Genomic DNA, 13,515 nt, shown 5'->3' on the forward strand with positions numbered 1-13,515 from the left:
TATATTAGCATGATCTGCATGATCCTAGTAGTTGGGGGATGTCAACTATACTAGGCTAAAATAGTGGGCTATGCGGGACAAGTGTCTAAGCCTAAGTATGACAAGTGTAAAGGCAAAGAGCTTCACATATTCTATAAATATGCAGCACTCTTATGCTTGTGGGATAGAGAGAGAAAACATGTGAGAGTGCATGTTTTGGGTTAGGAAAGAGTTTCTAGGCCCGTTTTCAAGAGTGAAAATGCTTAAGGTCAAGAGTGATCTTTTGTACACGGATGTACTTTGAGCTTGAGTTTCTTTATATGCTCGAGTTAAATACAAAGTTGGGAAAAGAGTTTCTTGTGTATTGTGCCTTGTGTTCTTGTTAATTTTCTGTTGCCTTTGTAAACAATTGAAATTTTATTAAATTTGAATCCACAAGTAATTTGGATTTTATCATATATTAAATACATATTAGTCCAAATGATACTATGGGCTAGTATAATCGGGTCGATTATTTAAATTTAAAATAAATTAATTTAAATAAAAGTCCAATGTATTATTGGGCTAGCCCGTCAATTGGTCTTCTATCAAATGGACCGGCCCATAAGCCTCAAGCCCAATGATCCACTAGAGTTTTCTTGGAGATTACTCCACCCCACATCTATAGAAAGAGGTCAAAGGAGAAGGCTAAAGAAGGAAGGAAGCAGAAGGAAAGGCTAAAGAAGCTCTGAATAATTGCATCAAGGTCTCCATCCATATCTAAGGAGATTACTCCACCCAACAATATGAATGTCATCATGCCTAAGGGTGATGAACCTTGAACGAAGACTTATAAAAAAGTCACTCCAAGAATTCGATTGTTCGTCACGATCGGTAAGATGTAATTCCCTCCCTTATAGCATAGCCAAATGGTGAAGTTGTCACGAATTAACTTGTTGAAACAACTCACAGGCATTACTAAAGTCAAAATGCTTGGCCATCTTCTCGCCAAAAATCTTGCACATTTGCGGACCTCTTTGTGGACGCTTAACACGATAGTAGGGATCGAAATATGCTCTTATCCATCCATATACATAATGAATAGGAAAGAGTGCTTTGCAGGCGCCCAAATCTTAAGAAGTGGAGACCTCCTTCAAGCCATGGTAGATACTTGCAAGGACTGAAACCGCCAAGGAAAACTTCTCTCCATGAGCCATCAAACTCGCGATTTTAAAGACACTAGCACGAATATAGTTGATCTTCTTATTGGGGAACACAAAATTGCAAAGCTAACATGCAAGAAAAGCTGTCAAATAAGTCTCAGCTCTAAGTGACTCCTCCACGCCAAGCTCAATAAAAGGGGCATTCTCCTCGTCGGTTCGTGGTAGGAAGCTCGCATCAATATTTCCAGAAGGATTATGGTTCAACTTTAGCTTTGTAGTCTGGTTTCTTGATGACTTTTGCGGAGGTTTGGCATACCTACTCGGACTTCGAAACCAAAACTCCACCCAATCACAAAATGGAGACCTCATGAACATCGTCCTTCATGAGTTTGTAGAACGCCGAGAACATATGTAGGCAACTTCTTAGGAGGAAAGGTTTTCCTTGACTGTCTGCTTGTATCAACTCCTTAGCTGAGGGGATAACTTCGTCGTAGAAGGATCCATGCACCGGAAGGCCTCTGATTGCTCGCAAGTCCCACAAAGAGATGGAGAGTTCACAAATAGAGGTAGAACTTGTGTTTGTAGATGGACGCCAAAGCTCGCAAAAGGCACAGAGGACATTCTCATTGTAGTCATGCGTGAACAACGAAGCAAAGATGGCATCATAAACCTTGATGCTATCCAGAGTCAATATTTTAGAGATTGTAACCCCATCACTTGAAATCGAATATAATATTTGTCGCTATATTTTTGTTTTGATTATTATTTTTCAGGAGTGAAATTTAGTTGTTACAAATTTTGGCACGCCCAGTGGGACCATCTCTACCTCTCATCTCTTCTCAACTCTCAACATTCAAGATCACTAAGATGGCTTGAAAGAAGATCGACTCAAAAGTTGTTGACTCCAAGTTTTCTTCTGACGTTGAAAGTATCTTGAACGCTACTCTGGGAGTCTTGGGCCAATTACCCGAAGCAAGGCGAGTGTCTTGGGACAGCAAACACTCCAAGTGTCGTCTACACCAATACAAGCTTTAAGATCTTCATCATCCGAAGAACAAAGGTTCTGCTGGCAAATCAGAGAGAGGAGATAATATTGTAGAAGTTGTGGAGAAATCTTCTGCTCAACTTACTTTATACAATATCAAGAGTCAACTTACCCAACTTGATAGTGAAGTTTTAAGTGTTGGCTCTACGCCAATCTCGTCATATGACATGTTACAAACTGAGTTCAATCCGTGGGAAGGTATAGGTTATTCTTCATCATCTGCAATAATCATGGAGGCAATGATGACTAACACTTCGACAATGGAGGAGCAACTTGCAAACCTGACAAAGGCGATTGATGGCTTAACAAAGTATGCTCAAGGTCAAGATGTCTGTATCGCAAAATTGACTGGCATAGTTGAAAGCATGATGGATGGAGAATCAAGTCATGCACCTGGAAAGCTCCCTGAAGTCCATGAGTAGGCTGATCCTCCAACATAACAAGTGTCATCCGCCAAAGAACTTTATGTCTCCTCCGAAGGATCAATTCCCCTCGAACAATTGAATGAATTCATTGTGGGAACTATCAAAGATAAGTATGAGGTCGCTTCAAAGTCTTCTCTCACGTACGCAAAGTTGTATACTGCAAGAATCGATAGCTTGAAGTTGCCTGTCGGCTATCAACCTCACAAATTTTAGCAGTTCGACGACAAGGGAAATCCAAAGAAACATGTTGCGCACTTTGTTGAGACATGCAACAATGCAGGGACTTGTGGAGATTACCTTGTCAAGCAGTTCGTCAGCTCACTAAAGGAGAATGCTTTTGATTGATATACCAACCTCGAGGCTGGATCCATTGATAGTTGGGACCAACTGGAGCAAGATTTTTTCAATCGTTTTTATAGCATGAGGCGTACTGTGAGCATGGTGGAACTTACGAACACTCGCCAACGAAAAGATGAACCAGTTATTGACTTTATCAACCGATAGAGGAATGCAAGCCTTAACTGCAAAGATAGGCTAAGCGAAGTTTCTGGCATAGAGATGTGCATCTAAGGAATGCATTGGGGACTTCGTTACATCTTGCAAGGAATTAAGCACGGGACATTTGAAGAACTTGCCACTCATGCTCATGATATGGAGTTGAGCATGGCTTCTGCGGGAAATGAAGGGTTGCCCATCTACGAACCTCACAAGGTAAGAGATAAACAAGAAGTCAAGAAATAGAGCAAGTTCGTACCCAAGAATGAAATCAAAGAATCCATGAACGTTAATGCCTCTCCTTTGAAGTTTACTACCAAGGTGAGCATGAAACAGAGTATGAAAACAACTTCCTCTCAAGACTATGTAAATCGGAAGTTGACGCTCAAAGATATGCAAGAAAATGAGTACCCATTTCTAGACTCCGATGTGCCTGCGATATTTGAAGAACTCCTCGAGCTAAAGCTTATTGAGCTGCCAGAGATGAAGCGGCCAGATGAAGTTGGAAAAGGCAATGACCTGAATTACTGCAAATACCATCGGCTTGTAGGTCACCCTCTTGAGAAGTGCTTTGTCTTCAAGGACAAAGTTATGGATTTGGCTTGTCAAAAGAAGATCGAACTTGAAGACAAAAATGCGAGCACAAACCATGTGGCCATTGCCTTTGGCTCATTCAATCCGATTGAGATATGCACCTATGAAGGGAATAAAGATGAAGAATTATTGGAGGATGACAAAGTCCGAGTTGATCAACCTGATGAAGAAGGTTGGGCCCTGGTGACTCGTCGAAGACGCCGTAAATTGAGTCTGCAAAAACGATCAATGAAGCAACCTACGAGGAATAAGATGGTAAGAAGACCAAAGAAGCAACAAATGATTAAGAACCCAAAGAAGGTGGAGATAGAGACACACCATCACCAAAAGCCATGCCACCCGGTGACTTTGGGAGAATTCTTGCCGAGTTGGTTTCGCATAAGGATTTCTGACGATGATGACAAGGCCTTGTGTTGTAATGATGATAAATAAGAAGAGGAAATGAACGAAGTCACATCAACACCATCTTTATCACTGTCTAATAGTCTTGTTGAGTCCTCCTTCTAAGAAGTAGATGTCCGCAATGAAAAAGTCACCTTCACTTAAGACGATCTCCTAGTTGGTGAGACACTACACAATCGCCCTTTGTTTATGGTGGGTTATGTGCTCGAGTGGAGGATAAACAGAATCTTGATAGATGACGGATCTGTAGTTAACATTCTTCCCATTCGCATAATGAAAGAACTCGGCATATCAACTGAAGAACCTTGTGAAAGCCGATTAATGATTCAAGGATTCAATCAAGGGGGACAAAGGTCCATTGGAGCTATCAAACTAGAAATCACCATAGGAGATATGCAATCAACTGCATGGATGCATGTGATTAATACAAAGACTTCATACAATTTGTTGCTTGGCAGGCCGTGGATACACGAGAACAAAGTTGTCCCATCAACTTACTACCAATGTTTGAAATATAATAAAGATGGAGTCGAAAAGAAGATTGTTGCTGATGACAAGCCGTTCGCTGAAGCCGAGGCATACTTCGTTGATGCAAAGTTTTACTTGAAGAACCACATCATGAAGGGAGTAAAAGGTGATGACATAATGAAGGCCAAAGGTGATAATATCGTATCCAAAAGGGCTGAAGTAGCTTCTGGTGAAGATAAAGTTACAATAGAAGCATACCAAGTTTCGAAAGCTTACAAACAGAATGCTGCAGGCAAGAAAATAGCTCTTTTATTTCGTTATGTCCCAAAAGTGAAGAAAGATGAAGGAGAATCATCAAACCTCCAAAAAGATGCACTAAGAGAATTAACCCTTCATATCAAGCAGATTGATACCATAAAGTTATCTTCAAAGTTTCTGGAAAAAGTTTGTGGCCCCTAACATGCCTCAAAATAAGGCACTTGCCACGAAACGCACGAATGAAGGTTTTGATCCTAATGCTTACAGGTTGTTCGCAAAGGCTGGATATGATCCTAACGAACAATCTAAGCTACGAAAACTCCCACTTGAAGCTACTAGAAAAGCAAATACGATGAAAGATAAGGAGCATGTGGTGAAGCAATCACGTGAGGGTCTGGGTTACAAATAACCCCCACTAGTTCGCATCTCCATTAGAAGAGCAAGTAATAACTATATCACAATGGAAGATGAACCCGCTGATCCTAATAAAAGGCATTCTGTCTTTGATCGACTCGGAGAACCAAATACAAGAACTTCTGTATTTGAGAGGTTGGGGCCATTGAAAAGGAATAAGAACAAGTCCCAAAGAAATTATGAAAAAATAAGAAGACCTTTGCCATCTAGAGTCCAAAGTATCTCCAAAGAGTGTCAAAGCTTGATCCCTTCCAGAATGAGGTGACAATCAGAACTTTTGATTTCATGTGGAGAGTTACTCAAAGTGAAGACTCGCATGGTGGTCCACACTAGAGAGCGTGGAGAAGATGAAGAAAGTGTAGGATCTTCACATCACATTACTGCGAATGAGGAGCAATACAATTCATTTCTAAGGAAGGTTGACGAAAATTTAGGAGATGCCTCTTGGTGTGGCCATATATCTTTTAAAGATGGTGATCCCCAAGAATACAAATATGTCGAGGATGCTCCTTCGGAACTAGAAGAAGGAATTAAAATGACAGTTGACGCATTGAAAGAAGTCAACCTTGGCACTGCAGAAGACTCCAGGCCCACCTATGTAAGTGCCCTACTAACCACAGATGAAGAAAGCACTTATGTGGAACTACTCAAAGAATATAGTGATGTATTTACTTAGAGCTACAAAGAGATGCCTGGTTTAGATCCTAAAGTAGCAGCTCATCATCTCTCGGTCAAGAAAGGAGCTCATCCTATTAAGTAAGCCCAAAGATGCTTCAGGCCAGAATTGATCCCATCAATCGAAGCCGAGGTCAATAAACTCATCGAAGCTGGTTTCATTCGGGAAGTTAAATATCCTACATGGCTTTCAAGCATTGTTCCTGTGAAGAAGCAGGATGGCCAAATTCGAGTTTGTGTCGATTTTAGAGACCTCAATAATGCATGCCCTAAGGACGAATTTCCGCTCCCCATCCCAGAGCTTATGATCGATGCCACCATCGGATACGAGGCGATGTCTTTCATGGACGGATCATCTGGCTACAATCAAATATGTATGGCACCGAAAGATGAAGAGCTTACTGCATTTTGCACTCCTAAAGGCATTTATTGCTACAAAGTAATGCCTTTTGGCTTGAAGAATTCCAGCGCCACATATCAAAGGGCAATGCAGAATATCTTTGACGACATCCTCCACAAGAATGTGGAATTCCATGTGGATGATTTAGTGGTGAAATCAAGAAATGGAGGAGACCACTTGCAAGACTTAAGAATGGTGTTCGAATGACTCCGGAGATATAAACTTAGAATGAACCCGTTGAAATGTGCCTTTGGAGTTACTTCTGGAAAATTCCTTGGCTTCATGGTTCGACATCGAGGGATTGAGATAGATCAAGCCAAAGTTAATGCAATCTTGAAGATGCCCGAGCCCAGGAATATACATGAACTGAAAAGTCTACAAGGAAAATTGGCACACCTTAGAAGATTCATCTCAAATCTAGCAGGGAAGTGCCAACCTTTTAGCCGTCTCATGAAGAAGGGTGTACCTTTTGAATGGGACCAAGCTTGTAGCAATGCATTCCAAAGCATCAAATCCTACTTGATGAAACCTCTGGTTTGGCAGCTCATATACCAGGAAAGCCATTAATTCTATATATTGCATCCCAAGAAAGGTCAGTTGGAGCCCTTTTGGCCCAGAAAATGGTGAAAGTAAAGAAAATTCCCTCTACTACTTGAATAGGATGATGACCCCAAATGAGCTGAAGTATTCTCTAATCGAAAAGTTGTGTCTGGCATTGGTTTTCGCAATTCAAAAGCTGAAGCACTACTTTCAAGCTCATGTCATCCATCTCGTCTCAAGGGCGAACCCGATCAAGTTTGTTATGTCAAAACCTGTCCTCAATGATCGATTAGGCAAGGTGGTACCTCCAATTTCAACAATTCGAGATTGTGTACATCCCACAAAAAAAGCTATGAAAGGACAAGCTTTGGCAGATTTCTTGGCAAATCATCCAATACCTGATGATTGGGAGTTGATTGATGAACTACCTGATGACGATGCAATGGTCATCAAAGTGTAACCACCATAGAAAATGTATTTTGATGGTGTCGCACATCGTGATGGAGCTGGTGCAGGTGTCGTGTTTGTCACTTCCCAAGGAGAAGTTTTGCCATATTCCTTCACCCTAACACAATATTGCACCAACAACGTTGCAGAATATCAAGCACTCATACTTAGGCTTGAGATGGCTGTTGATATGAGACAACTCCAATTACATATTTTTGGAGACTCTGAGTGAGTGATCAATCAATTGCTAGGTAGCTACGAGGTTAAAAAGCCAGAATTGCGTCCTTATCATGATTATGTGCAGAAATTGATTGGATGGCTTGGCAATGTAACTCTTCAGCATATGCCAAGGAAGGAAAATAAGAAAGCTGACGCCTTAGCTGCTCTAGCTTCGACATTGACTCTGCCCGGCCAGACACAAATTATTATCTACCAAAAATGGATAGTACCACCAGATGAGAACGAGGATGAAGAAAGCAATCTCGAGCATTTGGTAGCCGTCACTGAAGCTGAGAAGGTTGATTGGCGACAAACCATGATCGACTAATTATGTTATGGGATACTTCCATAAGATCCAAGGAGAAAGACCAAAATTAGTCGGCGTGCCCCTCGCCTCCTTTACTATAAAGACACTTTGTATCGAAGATCATTTGAGGGAGTTCTCTTGCATTGTTTAGGGGAAGATGAAGCAACTCAAGCTATGCAAGAGGCACACTCTGGAGTTTGTGGGTCACATCAATCTGGGCCGAAGCTCCACTTCCACATTAAGAGGATGGGTTACTATTGGACGACAATGGTGAAAGATTGCTTAGATTATGCTCGAAGATGCAAGGCTTGCCAGTTTCGCACAAATTTTATATACCAACCACCTGAAATATTACACCTTATTCATCTTGGCCATTTGACGCTTGGAGATTAGATGTTGTTGGACCACTACCAAAATCTTCTAGAGGACATCTATACATCTTGGCTGCAACTGGTTACTTCTCAAAATGGGCCAAGGCCGTCGCACTCAAGGAAGTGAAGAAAGAGAATATTGTAAACTTCATTCGAGTGAACATCATATATCATTTCAGAATTCCTAGTTATATAATAATAGATAATGGCAAACCGTTCAATAACAAATTGATGACCAAGATCTGTGGACTTTTTGGCTTCAAGCAACGTAATTCGTCAATGTATTATGCTGCTGCAAATGGACTAGCCGAAGCATTTAACAAGACACTTTGCAACTTGTTAAAGAAGGTCATCTCCAAGAAAGAGATTGGCATGACAGAATGGAAGAAGCTTTGTGGGCATATCGGATGACTCATCACACGCCGAAACAGGCAACTCCTTATTCTCTTATTTATGGAGTCGAAGCAGTTCTTCCTCTTGAGCGTCAAATACCATCCTTGCGACTCTTGTCCAAGAAGGTCTTACTGAAGAAGAAAACGCTCGTATGCGCCTTGAAGAACTAGAGTCTTTTGATTAAAAAAAGGCTAGAAGCTCAACAAAGTCTTGAATGTTATCAAGCTCGTCTTTCTCGTGCTTTCAACAAAAAGTTTTGCTTGAGCTCCTTCCAAGTTGGCGATCAAGTTCTTGCAGTAAGAAAACCTATTATCACCTCTCACAAATCCGGGTGCAAATTTACTTTAAAATGGGATGGTCCATATGTTGTGCAAGAAGCCTATTCAAGTGAAGCTTACAAGTTAGCTCATGCAGATGGCATAAGAATTGGCCCTATCAACGGGAAAATTTTGAAGAGGTATTACCCTTGAAGAATAAACACTCCTTAACGCATGAGCCTAAACTGCATGTTGCTATGCTCCTGGCCCGCATGAGCCTAAACTTCAAACGGCACCCAAAAAAAGCCCGCTAGGTTGAAAACCTCAAAAGAGGTGGCCTAGGCAAAAGTTAGGACATAAAAAATAAAAAATAAAAATTCACTTATTTTGAACTACATTATGACTTGATCATCTTCAGTGAAGTACGTAGGTAGCTTAGAGTTTCATTCTAAGTTTAGTCATATAAGCTTTACAAAACAAATGTGTTTCAACGTGACATGATCATCAAAATTCGAGCTGAGGCATCACGTTGATTACTAAAATAGGCGCATATTGCAGAAAGAAAAAAAGCAATTTGTGTCGAGCCAATATGGACATTTCATTGCTTCAATGCTACACGGATCTGATACATCATTGTTAGAGACTAAAAGGATGAAAATATTTATACTTCGTCCTATACGAAGAATCTAAGTCATAAAAGCAATTGACGCGAAAGATTGCCGCTATCTTGTCTTGAATACCTTTCCAAGTTCGCTTCATTTCTTCAAAACTTGATGCTACCATAAATCTTTACGTAATTGAATCTAATGTGAATTATTCCTCCATCATGTAGCCTAACTGTGAAATTTCTAATTTGGGTTCCGAAGGGTCAAGCAATACATGATCTAGAACTTTAACTAATCCAGAAGGTCTTATGCCGCAAAGACTTCTATATGCATGCGAATATGAAAGTTCACTGCAGTTGTGTTGACTTCGCAAATTTTCTGTTGGTTGACTGAAAAAAGTTCTGCCATGAAATTCATAGGTACTTCAGGTCTCTGAGTTTATTTTTTAACAGCATGGACGGATTGCAATTCCGACTCTCCAAGCTCAAGATATGATTTTTTTTCGCTGAAAGTACGCAAATCTGAAAGTTCACTGCGGTTGAGTCGAGTTCGCAGATTTTCAGTTGACAGTCCGAAAGGAGTTCTGTGATGAAATTTATATGAGTTTTAGATCTCCAATTATACTTTCTGACATCACAAACTGATTGTAATTTCGATACTCCTATCTCAAGATATAATTATTTTCGCCAAAAGTACGCAAATCTGAAAGTTCACTACGGTTGAGTCAATTTCGCGAATTTTCTGTTGATAGTCCGAAAGGAGTTCTGTTATGAAATTTATATGAGTTTTATATATCTGAGTCTACTTTCTGACATTGTAAACGAATTGTAATTATAATATTCCTAGCTCAAGATACAATTAGTTTCGCTGAAGGTACGCAAATCTGAAAGTTCACTGCAGTTAAGTCGATGTCGCGAATTTTTTGTTGATAGCCCGAAAGGAGCTCTACCATGAAATTCATAGGTATTTTAGGTCTCTGAGTTTTTTTTCTAACGGTGCAAATGGATTGTAATTCTGACACTCCTAGCTCAAGATATGACTTTCTTTAACAAGAATACGCGAAGCAACAAAGCCAACACAAAAGGCGTGCTGAAATTTAATAAAGAAATAACTGGGAGTAACAAATGGAATCCAGGTCTCAAAGAGAGATATCACATACTAAAAATAAAGATACTTTTATTGCTCCAAGAAACAAGTACTCCATTAATTACATGATATTAGTTATAAAAAAAATCGTAAGTCGAGAATCCTAAGCAAAAAAAAAAAATCTCTAAAATCATGAAAAATGTTTGAAGCTAAGGATTTGTTGGCGGCTTGTCTCAACTGCCCCTTTCAGGAGGGATAACTTCTCTACTTCATCATCAGATAATGGATGATTGGCTTCAATGGTATAAATCTCCCCTTCGATAATGTCAATGTTCTCTTGACTTTTAGCCAATTTCACTTGTTGTTTATCCAAGAGCGCAACAATCTTCTTCTTTGTAGAGGCCAAGGCAACTAGCTGTTGTTCAACACTCGCAAGATTGGCTTGAAGTTTCTCTACATGCTCGTTCACTTTTTCATATTCTTGTTTTGCATCATCGAGGCGTTGTCGTGCATCAGAAAGTGACTCTTGGTGAAATTCTTTAGTCATCTTGGACGATCTTAAAGCATCGTAATTTGCGTACGTCTTGAAGAAAGCCTCAACAATAGCCTCTAAAGTAGAAGTATCAATAATATTTTCTTTCTTAATTTCCTCAAGAGTCAAAGCGATACTTTTCTCCAACTTTGTGAAGCTATCCAGAGAATCAAGAGGGAACTCTTCGATCCATTCACACAAGGTATGCTACATCGTGTTAACAAAAGAATGTTTAATACAGGGAATAGTCTCTTGTGGTTTGAAGTTTGGAGCATCAAGATGTAACGGCCATGGAGTAGGCTCGAAGGCTTTTTGACATTTTGCTTGACTTGCGACAGCCTCCATCTTACTCGTCACGGCTGGCTTGGAAAGCATAACATCTTCTGGAAGAACGAGGTGCGACTCTTTGGGTAGACTCAAATCTGTCAACGAAGCGTTATTTGCAGCATGATGTTCAACACCATCAAATGAAGTGTGAGGACTTTTTGCAGCCACACCGAGGGAATTTGGCTTGTAACTCAGTCTTCCACAATGTTACCACCAAGTACATCATCATACAACTCATCGATGCCCAACTGCAATTAAAAAAATAATAATAACTTTGGTGTTCAAAAAAAATAATAATAAAGGAGTAAATTTGAAGGAAATAATATTTACTCATTTCTCCAGTTCAGACAACGACATCGTTGAGCTAGGGTCACCCTCTATGAAAAATCTAGTATCGATACTAAGAGCATCCAAGTCAGCAAACTCACTATGGCTCGTGTCCTTAGCCTTCTTCTTTGAATGATTCCAATAATGTCGTGACTAACATCACTCTCGTTCGAACTGGAAGTCGCACTAACATTCTCAACCTCATTGGGTAAAGCAGAAGCTTGAGTCCTTTCCTCGTTTGTTGGCACGACGTTGGCTGTCTTTGCAACATCTTTGTTTGGTCAAGTAGGAGGCACTTTCCTTTTGCAAGGATTGTTCGTCACCTCCACAGTGGCAGTAGTTGTCTTAGAAGTCAACAAAACATGTTTAGCTCCTTTGTCCACATGGGCATCCCCGCCCGTCGAAGGGGTAGACTTGGATAAGACCTTGGTGCTTGGCAAAGGATCTTTTGATGGCTCATGAAGAGAAGTTTCAAAAGAATCAAAGGTAGAACAATGAAGTTTGATGGCTCATTCTCATTATAGTCATACGTGAACAACGAAGCAAAGATGACGCCATAGATCTTGATGCCATCCGGAGGATGAACTTTTAAAGTTAGAACTTAGGCGCGCGGATTCTGCTTGTCGCTAATAATATCAAGGTGTAGATATGGTGTATCATGGTTGATAAAATAAATCCTTGCTGATGGAATTCACAGTCCTATGTGCTGCTCCGAGAGTCTGCGAAAAACAAAGGGAAGAATCTATGAAAACCAGCAAGACTGAAAGAGGCAGCATGTCACAATATATTTCCTAAATTCGAGAAAATATCTGGGAAGATATCAGCACATTCTGATTATGACTTTTAGCTATGTCATAGCTCCGGAAGTCTAGTTTTCGTAGCCGCAAACCTCTCTAATTTCGATGCTCCTACACCAAGATATGATTTATTTGGTTAAGATACGCAAACCTGAAATGTCGAACGTGACAGAACTTGAAGCAAGTTTAGGAAGCTCACCTGGGATGATACATTGCGAATTTAAATCCAAATTTTTGATATGTTCTAGTACTCCAAGTCTAGTTTTTGTAATCATAAACCGCTCATGATTTCGGCATTCCTACACCAAGATATGAGTTTTTTGGTTAAGACGCGCAAAACTAAAATGTCGAGCGCGACAGAACTTGAACCAAGTTTAGGAAGATCACCTGGGATGATACACTACCAATTTAAATTGAAGATTTTGATATGTTGCATCACTTTGAGTCTAATTTCAAAAGAATCAAAGGTCTCATATTCTTGATACCCCTGCGAGGAGATATGAATGCTTTTCTGTAGAATGCGCAAAGCTCACGATTCCTGGCAGCTTCAGCGACAAAGAAAAAAAAAGGGGTCAATCGTAGTCAAGTCCAAAAGGGTGCAATTATCGTATGTTCATCACAAAAAGTTCTTGAGTTCTGAGTCTAGCAACATGCAAGATATTCAAGTATGAGTTCGAGGCATTGCCCAAAATTAGCGACAAATAAAGAACAATGGAAAGAGAGCTTACTAGTGAGACCTTCAAAGGCAGCTAGTGAAAAGTTAAGAAATTTCAAGAATAGGTGGTGAGCATGACTGCATGGTATGCTCCTTATATAGAATGTTGAATCGGCTCTTTGGCTTGGCGAACAAAATTTTCCTTTAAAAGAAAAGCCAATTCCTAGTTGACTTGGAAGTCTTTTATGGTAAAAGGAAAAAAATAAAATTTGAAAGGCCTCTCCTTTGGAATATGGTGCGAATCTCTTTGACTTTGCAAGCCATTCTACATGGAATGAATTAATGCCATAAAAGA

General features: G+C 40.1%; 1 protein-coding gene across 1 annotated transcript; it reads left to right on the top strand.

Annotated features, from left to right (window-relative positions):
- Positions 1 to 6,961: 6,961 nt before the first annotated feature.
- LOC138901250 (uncharacterized) lies at positions 6,962 to 8,592 on the top strand. Its single transcript, XM_070188999.1, has 4 exons — positions 6,962 to 7,282; positions 7,589 to 7,801; positions 7,962 to 8,013; positions 8,204 to 8,592. The coding sequence occupies exons 1-4, from the start codon at positions 6,962 to 6,964 to the stop codon at positions 8,590 to 8,592; spliced, it is 975 nt and encodes a 324-aa protein (XP_070045100.1).
- The last annotated feature ends 4,923 nt before the right edge of the window (positions 8,593 to 13,515 follow it).

The sequence above is a fragment of the Nicotiana tomentosiformis genome, chromosome 11, assembly GCF_000390325.3.
Source record: "Nicotiana tomentosiformis chromosome 11, ASM39032v3, whole genome shotgun sequence".
NCBI lineage: Eukaryota > Viridiplantae > Streptophyta > Magnoliopsida > Solanales > Solanaceae > Nicotiana > Nicotiana tomentosiformis.

Excerpts from the sequence above, each read along its gene's own strand:
- LOC138901250 (XM_070188999.1), top strand. The coding sequence starts at position 6,962 with ATGACCCCAAATGAGCTGAAGTATTCTCTAATCGAAAAGTTGTGTCTG. Across the intron at positions 7,283-7,588 it reads TACCTGATGACGATGCAATG|AAATTGATTGGATGGCTTGG; the intron begins GTCATCAAAGTG and ends GATTATGTGCAG. Across the intron at positions 7,802-7,961 it reads CCGTCACTGAAGCTGAGAAG|GGGAAGATGAAGCAACTCAA; the intron begins GTTGATTGGCGA and ends TGCATTGTTTAG.